The sequence below is a fragment of the Schistocerca nitens genome, chromosome 9 (genome assembly GCF_023898315.1).
Source record: "Schistocerca nitens isolate TAMUIC-IGC-003100 chromosome 9, iqSchNite1.1, whole genome shotgun sequence".
NCBI classification, from domain to species: Eukaryota; Metazoa; Arthropoda; class Insecta; order Orthoptera; family Acrididae; genus Schistocerca; species Schistocerca nitens.
This window is the reverse complement of record NC_064622.1, coordinates 514,230,792-514,244,036: the sequence shown is the minus strand read 5'-3', so window position 1 is coordinate 514,244,036 and position 13,245 is coordinate 514,230,792. Positions and strand designations below refer to the sequence as shown.

Genomic DNA, 13,245 nt, shown 5'->3' with positions numbered 1-13,245 from the left:
CAGTTGTATCAACAATAATTATGAAAGGACTGTAAACTGAAGTCATACACAATGGCTCATCACACCATGGCTTTAGATGTTCAGCAAATTAGGTAAAGAGACAGTAGTTTTATCTCAGTAAGAAACACTAAATATTTCTCTCTGGAGATGTGAATGACATTTCTTAACAAATAGCAGCTATCTACATTGCCTAACAAAAAACTGAAGCACCCAGAAGACACGCTTAGCTGTCAATGCAACTTTGCACACGCAAACGTAGGCTGCCGTTAATATCGTAACACAAATGGCTGCATTTGAACTGGTTCGATGACCAGGAAGTACAGACTACTGATGATTAATCTGCTGCAGTTCTGCAATACTACAGATGATCACCGTCTGTGAGTAATGCAGTGACCTGGGCAGAGACCCTCTTCTTCCAATGTTTTGGAGAGGCACAGACGTGTTACTCTAGGTATTCCGGTGCGATGAGCCGTTGGGTACGATTTCAGTTTACAGCTGGTAGTGACTGAGGGAACTGTGATGGCACAGCACTATGTCACAGACATCCTGTATCCTCATATGCTACCCCTTAGGTGACAATATCAATATGCCATTTTTCAACAGGACAATGCTCGTCGACATACGGAATGTATCTTCGTGAACTGCCTGCGTGGTGTTGGGGAACTACTGTGGTGAGCAGGACCCCTGATCTGTTCCAAATAGAACACGTGTGGGGCCGACTCTGACATCGACTGCCCGATACCGGTAACTGGGATACCGATCACGAGCTACAACAGTTGTGAGATACTAAAGCTTGTGACACCCTTCCCAACCAAATCAAAGCATTCTTTCAGGCCAGATGGGGTGCAACACCATACTGATAACTAGTTTCTCATGTGCAAAGTACTTTCTAAATTTGACTCAATTTTGTAATCACTGAAATAATATCACATACCCTCTGAACCCGTGAAACTTTTTTGTTTCTTCTTCCCCTTCTGGGTACCTGAATGCAGCATATACTGTCTGAGAAGAGAGGAATGTTGTCAATAAATGTTGTGAACAGGCTAGGCAGTTTTCTATTGAATCTGCATGTTATCTAGATTTTACTCTTCAGGGGAGTTTGTTGTAATTTGTTGGACTTTTCACCAGAATAAGAATTCCAATATACACCATAGATAAAGATGCCCAGTGTACACGGAAATTATTTTTGTAAATTTTATTGTCGAGAAAATCACTGTTACCCTGACACTGATTTTCATTGCTGGCAATAAATGCTACTAATTAAATCTGCTGGCAATTAGTGTACACATTCTCAGATCTTTGAAGTTAATCCCTTGCATAATGTGTGTTTCTTCACTTCATATGATTTTCTTACTGCTCACCTTTGCTGAATGAATTCCTTACTTTAGATGCAAAGCTCCAATGAATAATTCTGTAAGACTATAACGTGTGAAAATACGCAAAATGAAATAGAATTTCTGCATCCAAATTGATATAATAAGATATATTTCTAGTGCAAACATTTGAAACTAAGGTTCTTGATTAATGTAGATTCTATTACAATTGTTATCTGGGAAAAAGAATAAAAAAGATACATAACTCGTTTCCAGATCTTTCATTAGTAATGTCTATTGATCTCGCATTAACTACTTTGAGTCAGAGTTCTGTGCCTTACTTTCTACCTCACTAACTAGCGCAATCAGACTCACATTGTGTCCTTGCGACGTGCAGCAGGAAGTGTCTTCGGCAGTTCGTTGTTCAGGTACTGTCGCACTCCTTGTGCTAAGTCGATAAAGTAGTTCTCCCACTGCAGTGATCCGACATCCACATTGAATAAATCTGCGTCCTTCTCCGAAAGCTTTTTCTGTAGCGCCAGGGTGTTCTTGTTATCGAAGAACCACTCTGAGAAGATGAAAGGCTCCAGCCGGGACAGCGAGCGGCTCACATTTGTGTGCAGACGCACCAAGCTGTGGAGTAAACAGTCTACAGTGGTTACCTTACAAACCAAAGTAAATTACTGCAAGCACACTTGTTTCTCTGTGAAGACAATACTTCTCTGCCTTACATCATCCCACCCCTACCTACACCCAACGTACTGTCTCCCATCTTCCACACTCCACTGCCAATTAGCTTTCCTACCTGCTACAAAAGTATTAGGCAGAAAAGCGGGCTTGCCAGAAGTAAGTACCTTTTCTACTTACTACACATGCACAGCAAAGATGACCGTACAACTTATCTTAGGAGAAGAAAGACACATCTATATTTACAGCTTTTCTAGATTTGGAGAAAGCTTTTGACAATGCCTATATTTTGATGCAAGCTTGGATAAAATACAGTGAATCAAAAGTTACAATTTGTACTGAAACCAGACTACAATTATACAAGTTTAAGGACATGAAAGGTATGCAGTGGCTAAGAAAGGAGAGAGAGAGAGAGAGAGAGAGAGAGAGAGAGAGAGAGAGAGAGAGAGAGAGTGTATTGTGGCAATGCCCAATGTTATTCCATCAGTGCTCTCAGCAAGCAGTAAATGAGACCAAAGAGAAACAGGATTAAAGTTCAAGGATATGAAACTAAAACACTAAGGTATACTGACGAGATTGTAACTCTGTCAGTGATTGCCAAGGATTTGAAGGAGCACCTGAATGTAATGAGTAGTGTCTTGAAAAGAGATTAATGTATCATTCTGAAAATAAACCACACTTTTTATCCAAATTTCACACTCAAAAGAGTCTGGATGCAGCTTATATCCACTAGCTGGCCTTCTCACATAACGGTTGTAAAAAAAATTATGCACATTTGCAACAATACAACTAGTGTGTAACCAAAACAGGTGGCAAGAAATTTCATTATGCTACAATGCAAACTTTCAATGGTATTTTATTGGTATTAACATTGTGTAGGGCTACAGATATTGTTTGTTTCATTACCTTATAATTCAGTTTCAATTGGATACTGGTAAGAAAGCCTGATTTATGCTGATATGAAAGACCATTTAGAGTGAAAATCAGCACAAACACAAGGAATCTGGCACAGTTATGATGCAAGCTTCAAACTTACATTTGTGTGTTACACAATCACAACCAATAGATGGGCTAGAAGTAAGTAAAGGCTGGACAAATCTAATGTGTGATGCTGGGTTGCTTCAGAAGAGAAATGGAAGAAGGCAGCTTCAATGAGAAAAGCACTCGGGGGGGACTGAAATGTGGCAAATATCGGGAACCTGAAGCTAAGGTTCTTTCCTACATGCAAGACAGAGGAAACATAGGATGCCTAGCATAAGGAGAATTTTGTGGGAGTATCGTTTGGTGTCATCAGCTAATGCAGAGAAATGCTCTTGCTCTCTAGTGAAGAGCAACATTAGCACAGATAATGCCAGTAGATTTTAAGGAGAAACTCATCAATTTCCTGCAGTATTCATACAGTTTCAAAAGTGCAATTTATGAGGTCCGTTTAAAAATTCCAGAACTTTCGTAATTTCGCGTCAATGGTGTGTTGGAGTGAAATGCAATCAGAATCCCTGCACATACCTGTATTTATTGTGTAACTGCTGGAAGTTTCATTGTTGTACGTCTGTTAGTTATTATTCAGCATTGTATTGAGTAGAATGTTGATGACCCTCATTCAGGATGCCCTTCAATGTCTACCGATGATGCGCGTGTCAGGAACATCAATGAAATTGTGCATGCCAATCAAAGATTGACTGAATGAGAGATTGCACAAGAATATAACGTTTGAGGTGGATCACATCATGAATTCCTGACACAGCATCTTGGACTGCATTGTGTTGCCACTGAGTTGGTCCCACAGTTCACAAGCCAAGACAAAAAAAGACCTTCGCCTCACAATCTGAAGAGCTGTTGGATCACGCAAATGAGAATGAGACGTTCCTTAAGAGAATCATAACTGGTGATATGTGGTTCTATGACTATGATACTGAGACCAAGATTCAGTCTTCACAACCGGTCATGAAAGGCTCTCAAAGACCAAAAAAGCTCATCAGGTCAAATGTCAAAGTCAAGTTGATAGTTTTCTTCCATTTTAAAGGATTAGTTCAGCATGAATTTGTGCCAAAGGGACAAACTGCTAATTGATGGTACTATCAGGACATGTCGTGATGCGTACAAGAAAATGTGAGAAGGAAACAGCTTGAAATGTGGTGAGCAATTCATGGCTCTTGCATCACAAAGCACATTGCTCACACACTAACTTCTGACACACAGTTTCATTTTTCAATGTTTTCTATTTGCTCTAGCCAGTATTATAGCATGAAGTATCATTTTCTTATGTTTGCAAGTCAGCTACGGCATCATTTCTGGTTAAAATAGCACGTATGACATGTGAAGTTGTCACAATATTTTTCCATTGTGAAGATGATCAATGATCGAAACCAGTTGTGAATAAATATATCACTCATAAGTCGCATTCATTTTAGCATTGAATTGACTGCTGTAATATCACTATCAATTAAAAGCATTAGTGTTAGGAAAACTTAATGTAATTTCTCTTGAAACATTTATTACATTTCATAATATTACTGTCTGAGGAAATACTTTACAAAATTATAGCATATGTAATTTCTGCAAAACTTAAAATTTTTAATCATAAATTTGACAAAATAATGTTTGTAATAATGCAAAGGAAAGTAAATCAATATTGCAAGTGTATTTAAATGGCATGGCAATGTCCACTCGAGGCTCAGTTCTGATTCAACTTTTGTAACATTAACTCTATACCAGTTTATTATAAGGACATTGGACAGTTCAAAAACAAAATGTATGTTATAAATTATTTCATTAATTAGAATGTCACATTAGTCCAAAATTCAAAACAAGCAGTAGGAAGTGAAAAAAATAGAATGTTAGTTGCTTCAAAGTCTGATTAACATCCACTGTTGGGAGACTACTACAAAAGTTGATTCATTTAAGCTGTAGGCTAGTTTAAACACATTACTTGCCAAGAATGAGTGTTACATAATGCAAACAGTGGACTTCGAACTACTTGTCTCATCACTATAGTATAGAAAGCTCCAACATGTAACAGCATTACAAAATAGGATCCCTGACAACAAGATTTGAAAAAAATGAAGTCACAGTATACCACCAACTGCACATCACATACCTTTGCAGCATTGTTCTGTACTTATCCCCATTCCTCTCTCTCTCTCTCTCTCTCTCTCTCTCTCTCTCTCTCTCCATCCCCTCTCATCCTACTGAATGGTTTTGTTAATACAGATTTATATGGCAAGACTAGCACTAAAACAGTAATTACAACATGGCAACATGCCAATTACCCAGTTTCGCACAACCACTGCAGTAATTCATAATGATGCTATCATAATTAAGTTCGAATGCAGATTTTTTTTATTAACGTGAACAATTTACTTAATTGTCGAAGCACATAAATCAGCATATATTCCTATCAACAATTATTTTTGCACTCAAATTCATTTGGCACACAATTCATGTAAAGATAGCAGCTGTTCCATTTCAGCAAGGCCCAGATGCGAAAATGGAGTCAAAATGTCATGAAAAACCAGAATGCAGCTCTCAAGAACGCCCAATTGTGCTGGGCATTGGAAAAGTAAAAACTCATCACTTCCAGTCACATGAAATAAGGATTTTTTAAAAATGGCCTCAATTTCTGGCATGGGAAAAATGCCAACTATATGAAATCAGGCTTAAAATAACAGGAAACACAAAAATTACCACAAATTATATAACTTTCGGACTTTTTCATTGGATAGAAACATGGGGCAGTGAATAGGGTTTGTGGTTATTTAATACTTTAAACTAAAATTTTCAGGCACAATAATGCCAAAAGAGGCTTGCTAGAGCTGTAAGTGAAAATTTTAACTGACAGCAATTGCCAAACACTGAGGAATACTGTGACCTATTTCAGGAGACTTCCACTGCAGCAAAGGTACTGAAGTCAGTGCCATAGGTAATTGTTGAGAGGCAATGAGAATGTTCCCATGTCGAGAGCCACCCATAAGTCATGGCCCAGAAGCACACAGTGTCACAGGTGCAGATAATGTACATGATACGGCTCTCCAACAGAGACTAGTGAACATTATACACCCTGGCGCCCTGTGGCAATATTTCAATTTGACAGCTCATCAGTTTGGACACAGTCAGTTTATCTTTGGTGAAGAAACAAGAAATGCAGGCATAATTGTGTAGGGTTCAGAGTCCAGTCAGTTAACATAAAAGCCTTTCAGTGTACAGTGTTACATCATATTGCAGGTAACAGTCACTGGATAGAAAGCATGTTATGTGTGGCTTCCTTGTGGGTTTATTGGTGCACTTTGCAGTACACGATTCACCACATTTCACAAATACTTATCAAATAAGCATGATATTACTTTGCAATCTTAAAACTGTTGATACTATTGGTCTTCTGTGGCTCAAGGAGTGGGAAATTTTACTGCATCTGGTTTCCTCACCACCACCACCACCACCACCACCACCACCACCACCACCACCACCACCACCACCACCTGCATATCTCTGACATCTGCTTGCTGACTACCCACACGCAGCACCTACGTGATGCTCCCAACATAACAGCTGAGCTTGAAAGGCTGCAGACAACATTTTTAGCCAATGGTTGCCAGCACAAGTTAATCTGCAGAGCCACGGCAAGAAATAAATGAACATGACATGTGCACGGTATAGACAAGCTGCAGCCAACAGCAAGCTTAGATCACATGAAGAGTGTTACTGACCAACTAGGTAAGCAGTTTCACCAAGTTGGCATCTCGCTCGTCTTCTGCAGCACCCGTGAGATCTAGTATGTGATGGGCTCCACTGAGGACAAGATAGACACAGTGTGCATTGCATATGTTTTCCAGGTGAGGTGTGGAGTGTGGAGAAGCCTACATCAGACAGTAGCAGCACACATCCAGGAATACGAGTGCTACATTTCACTTGTGCAGGACAAAAAAACTACAGTGGCCAAATACAACAAAGACTGCAGCAAGAAAATAAAAATTCAGTGAAACCCACGTACTCGCCAAACACTCTGGGATGACAAAACGCAAGATCGAAGATGTCACTGAAATATTAAATCGTACAAACAGTATGAAGAGAGGTTGCAACGTATTGGCTGATAGGCATAAAAAAAAACCACTGGCCACATAAACAACTCTAGATGTGAGTGTTACTGGTGACAAACCGCTACAGTCCAACCCATATCCTAGAGAAAAACAGGGTCCACACGTCATATGCTGATTACAACAGTTCATGGCATGTAATGTTACAATTAAGTTTCCCACTCCTTCCACCACAGTTGACTAATAGTATCAAAATTTTGACATAATGTCACACTCACTGAAGGAGTTGAGACAATGGCCAAAATACTGGTTTTGCCCAGTGACAGTTTACGAGGATGTGCTAAAAAGTAATGCCTCCAAATTTTTTATGTGAGAACTCTTAAAAGCTTTTTAAATAAAACAAACTTCATTAACATTTTACATGTTTATTCTTAACATCTACATATTTATTTCTCAGCACAGTCACCCTGGCAACAAACTTTTCTCCCAACAAGTGGGAGGTTTCACTGACAGCTCATTACACACTGACATGTTACATGCTACATTTCCGAGCTGTCTAGTGGCTGAGGGCTGCAAATATGTATGTACAATGTCAATAATATTTGTTTTATTTGACAAACAAAAAATTTCACATAAAAAATTTGGAGATGTTACTTTTCAACACGCACTTGTACAATTGATGCAGCATCATTCCCAGAAAACTTCAATACTATCGTACTTACTCAAATGTAAGCTGATCTCAAATGTAAGCTACATCTCAGAAATGAGACACTGACAGCAAAAAGAGGGTGTATACATGGACAAGAAAAAAAATATTCCCATATTTTTCCCAGATTAAAATATACTTTTTCCATGTTAAGCGTTAAGTGACAGTATACTTTTCCTCGGAACTGTAAAACTGATCAATCCTTTGAATGGTTATGGGTTTATACATCAGCATAGAACCAAACTCAGAAAAAGAAAGAAAAAAAAAGTTCTGGATATATCTCTGATGTGCAGCAACATGTACACTGCATATTTTCGAATTACAAAAGTGTAAATTTAAATTCCACCAAACACTGCATGTTATTTTCCAAAACATTGAAATCAAAATTGCAATGCGCTTTTGTAGCCAGTCATTGCTCGTAGCATGATCTCACCAGCCGATGACAGCGGATACTCTAGTGTAGGACATGTGATGTAGTCAGCCAATAGCAATATCACTTAAGTAGCACGTACACACAAATAGGAAAAGATAATGGTTTAAATTAATATATACAGCGTTACTACAAGAAAAGAAAAGCTATCACATATAATATTGGTCTCCAAGATTAATAAGCTGCAAGAGAAGCTAAGCTTTCACATATAATATTGATATTTTTGGTGTGTGTTACACTTTAAGATATATAACACAAATGTGTCAGTAACATAATTTAATAAAGACATAAATGTCTGAACTTCTGATCTCTGGGAGAATAAGAACTCTTCAGAAAATTTGCATTGTTTATTGCCTATAGCTAATAACTTGCTTTTCTGAGTGACATAAAATTAAATATAGGATACATGAAACCGGTAGAAGAGACAGGCAAGACAGTATACGTTTCTTCAATCCTTAAGTCCGACAATTTTTTTTTCTCTCTACTCTTGCTACAGCTTTACATGGCGTGCTTTCGAGGATCCATTACCTCATCAAAGTTCGTTAAATGTTTTGCTACCTGAAAAATTGAAATTTCATTGTCTAATACTGAAAAAGCTGTTAATATAAACAGTACCCAAGACTGTTGTGGTTTCTCAATCTGATTACGTGTACTTTGTCACTGTCTGCTAAATAAAACGAAATAGGCCTGTCTAATACTGCAACAATTGTAACACACAACAAATAAACGAGACTGTTTTGGCACAAGTGGTCATTTTTATAACATGACAGAATATAATTCACAAAGTACTGGTATCAACGGTTTATTTATCCCGTGTTTATTCTCCTGTTACGCGTTATTACATTTTCATACAACGTGTTTTCCACGCTACTCCCAGAATAGAACTCAGGCGGCTGCTACCGGCGACAGTACAACTGTGTAGCAGTGTAGCAGTCTGGCCAAAATTTGTCTATTAAAATTTCATTTTCTTGAATACCACATAAACAAACTGTGATCGCCATTCATCTGTTCGGCTTTATTCCACTCAGCTCATATAGCCCCGTCCCCTTCTGTCTGCAGGAAAGTTTATTTCTAATTGCGAAGGGGATTCCCCTAGCAGAGACATGACGTACACTAAGCAAGCATTCAAAAATCAACTTATGATTCATTCAAAAATAAATTTAGAATATGTTCAAAAATGTTAAAAAACAAACGGGGATGTGTTTCAAAATCATATGAATAATCGACAGACCAACATGCGCCGGATACTAGGCGCTTTGTGAAACACGGTTTTTTCCTCAAGATTATGAATTTGGCAGCCTCCCTCCCCTTCCCTGAAACTGCCGTCCGGGATACATACCTGGTTTGCTCCCAGTGAATCTGGCAGCTTGCATGCTACAGTAAAGTATTTCTGGATAGCATCTTGTGCTTGCTGCTGCTGCTGCTTATACAGCTAACAGCCGAACTTCTGTAGCCAGAAGCGGAAGAAGGTACTACACATGCGTGACTCAACTGCGTATGCGCATGAGCCTGCCCGCAACTGCTCAAACAAATCTAAAGTAAACAGTTGTGACGTCACACTCATCAGAGGCAATTTGTTGTTATGAAGCATTGCATGGTCTTCCTAAGGCCTTAGTCACATTTTGCTGTTGGCAGACGCTTGTATGAGGACTGTGTTTTATTGTTGTACCGGGTGATAAACAAGTCAGTATAAATTTGAAAGCTCAATAAATCACGGAATAATGTAGATAGAGAGGTACAAGTTGACACACATGCTTGGAATGACATGGGGTTTTATTAGAACCAAAAGAATACAAACGTTCAAAAAAGTCCCACAGATGGCGCTTAATCTGATCAGAATAGCAATAATTAGCATAACAAAGTAAGACAAATCAAAGATGATGTTCTTTACACAAAATGCCCAGTATGTCCACCATCATTCCTCAACAATAGCTGTAGTCGAGGAATAATGTTGTGAACAGCACTGTAAAGCATGTCCGGAGTTATGGTGAGGCATTGGCGTCGAATGTTGTCTTTCAGTATCCCTACAGATGTCGGTCGATCACGATACACTTGCGACTTCAGGTAACCCCAAAGCCAATAATCGCACGGACTGAGGTCTGGGGACCTGGGAGGCCAAGCATGACTAAAGTCTCAGCTGAGCACACCATCACCAAACGACGCGCGCAAGAGATCTTTCACACGTCTAGCAATATGGGGTGGTTCTAATAAAACCCCATGTCATTCCAAACGTGTCAATTTTTACCTCTTTATCTACATTATTCCGTGGTTTATTAAGTTTTCAAATTTATACTGACTTTTTGACACCCGGTATATGGCGCATTTCCTTTGTGTTAAGTTTTATTTTCCTTTTTTTTCTCTCTTTCACATTTTATTCCTGCGGTATTATTCTGCAGTGGTGGAATACATAATAGTCTTTGTTAGAGTATTGTTTCTTACCAGTCAAAATTACAAAAATTTACCTGAAAACAGAAACAAAAAAGAAATTCCCGGGTTTTTCCCGGATCTCCTGGTTATCCCGCAATATTCCAAGTGGAACTTGGGTAGCTGACGCCACTATAACTTTTACAGACTGTACCGGAACACGTGTTCGAGTTGCATGTCAGTCTTTCCATATTACACGAATGTCATTTTAAGAGTCTGATGATTTTACTGACATTTCACCAGCACAAGTGGCTGGCATTGTCAAAGCTTCACCCTCCATTGTTGGTGGTGAACATGCCAGTAAAATCATCAGATGAATGTCGGCCGAAGAACCCGAGAGATAAGCCAACAGGTAGTTTGTAGACAAGTGGCCACAAATGCGTTAACAATTTTGAAGCATTTTTTCTTTCAATGAGATATAGTGTTATCATCCAAGAATGTTACATTTTGACTTGACAGAGAATCACACTTTGCTTAAAGGATATAAACTGGGCGAAGAGCAATCCACATGTTTAAGACGCCAATTTGTATCTTTTCTGGTAGAGGCTACACCAGATACTTCGTTATATTACTTTTTTAAGATTCTAAACAATATAATTTGTGTACAAGAAAATAATTTCCATCACTAGTGATCTGTACAAAATGCGAACTGTAAGTATCATCATCACCGCAAAAAATCTGTCTCCTTGAGTGTCTCCTACGTCTGTCAATAATGATAGAGCGGCCTAGAATAAAGGCAGCTGTAGCTGGGACCTCTACGCAGGTGGGCTGTTATCGGTGATGTCCCAGGTGAATCTCACTGTACTGCACTGCTGAACACAGTTGGGACTTACTGTTATGTCGCGAATATTGGCAGCATTGAGGAATATAAATTTTATCCATAACGCATGTGGAAGTCTGCGACTGTGATGAATACAGGATTCCAGAAATTTCTGCAATCAGCTGCCTTTTGTTTTATTCTTCAATTTTTATTTTCTATTACCCATTTTGAATCATCTAGAGATCCATCATCAAATGGTACAAATTTACTGCATGTCTGCAGCACTGTGTAGCTTTGGCAAGATCTAAAAATGAAACACGCAAGCACTGAATGTGGGAAGAATTATTTACCTTACAAGTTCAATTTAGATGCATTACTTACAGTTACATATTTAGAAAGTGTAAGTAATGCATCTTAAACAATCTCATAATGTAAATAATTCTCACCACATTCACTGCTTACATGTTTCGTTTTTGCACCTTGCCACCACTACATGACTCCGAAAATGCTGCAGACATGCAATATATACATACTGCCCGATGATTGGTAGGCAATTCAGAACTGGTAATGGAAAATAAAAAATTGAAGAATAAAACGAGATGACTGACTGTAGTAATTTCCAGAATCCTGCATTGAGAAATAGCTTTAAGTACACCGATGTGTGCCAACAACTTCCAAATGGAATTGGAGCTGTCAAAATGTAAAACTGTATTTACCATATTTTTCAACTTCTCCATGTTTCTTAAAAATGTCCATATTGATGGTATATACACAAAGAGTTTAATTTTTACTGATATGAATATTTGCAAAACTGCTAAATTCGAAAATGAGCAATATTAAATTTGAATTTCTTCCACAATTAACATCAAATACCAAAACACTAATCCAGCAGCTTCTGTGGCAAAACTCAGGCTTTGCGCATGAATCTGAGCCACTGAAAATCAGAAAAAAGGGCTGGCTTGCATTTGGGTAAATATGGTAAGTAATGCGGGTGTTTAACAGAATGTTTACTGTACATAGTACTTTTTTCACAATGTGATGACAGTTTGTCTAAAAAATAAGGGCTGCTTCAAGGAAACCTGTGGATTTGCTCAAGTGCCCAGCTGAAGGCACATCACTAAGGTGAGTAATAACATTAACTGCCCTGTGTTAAGTAATCACTGTGCTACAATTGAAATATAAATCTCACTTTTGTATACACCAAGTTACATTACAATGTTCCCCCTAAAATTACACACTGCATTGGCAAAAAGGCTAGACCTCAATTCCAAGAGTTGCATTAGCTGGTATCTTTTGGGGCAACGAGGAACATGCACGTAGAAGTTTTGGCCACACTGTGTGTATTTCCAAGGATTTCTCAGATTCCTAAGCTACACAAACAGAAAATACGTTACCTTCAATGACATACTATTGACTTAATGAATGGACACATTGATTCCACAACAATACTCACATTGGTCTACCGCCAGCTACACGCATGACTGTATCGAGCACATAAGCTGGTGCAAAGTGCACAAAAATCGCCGAAATTCGGAAGAGAAGCAAACTGGGCAGAAACTTCAGGTGAGGGTACCACACAGCTGAGTTGAGAGGATACTTGTGGAGATAGGTGTTCACGTGATTCTCTATCTTTGCCCAGCGGAAAGGATTGCGTGTGCTCGACGTGCAGTGGTACACCAGTACCTTATTGGGCCTGTCAAAACAAAAAAAAAAAGTCATACAAAACAACACAATAATGGAAAATCTTCCTAGAACGTAAATAATTTAGGAGCAATGGTAACAACTCACTGAACCATTTGAGTCATCCCAAAGCTAGCAAGTTTTCGGTCTCACTTAGATGCCTGTCGATAAGTTATGGCCTCTAATATTGGGTGAACTGTTACCTTTGCTCCTAA

General features: G+C 38.6%; 1 protein-coding gene across 3 annotated transcripts in view; it reads right to left on the bottom strand.

Annotated features, from left to right (window-relative positions):
* The window catches only part of LOC126203532 (putative fatty acyl-CoA reductase CG8306), a 188,929-nt gene that overhangs the window by 22,484 nt on the left and 153,200 nt on the right, over window positions 1-13,245 (bottom strand). For all 3 annotated transcript variants that reach the window (XM_049937855.1, XM_049937854.1, XM_049937856.1), the window contains exons 7-8: window positions 12,804-13,043; window positions 1,689-1,946 (exon numbers count right to left, since the gene is read on the bottom strand). In XM_049937855.1, coding sequence (XP_049793812.1) covers window positions 1,689-1,946; window positions 12,804-13,043 — 498 coding nt within the window. The remainder of the gene's footprint in view (window positions 1-1,688; window positions 1,947-12,803; window positions 13,044-13,245) is intronic.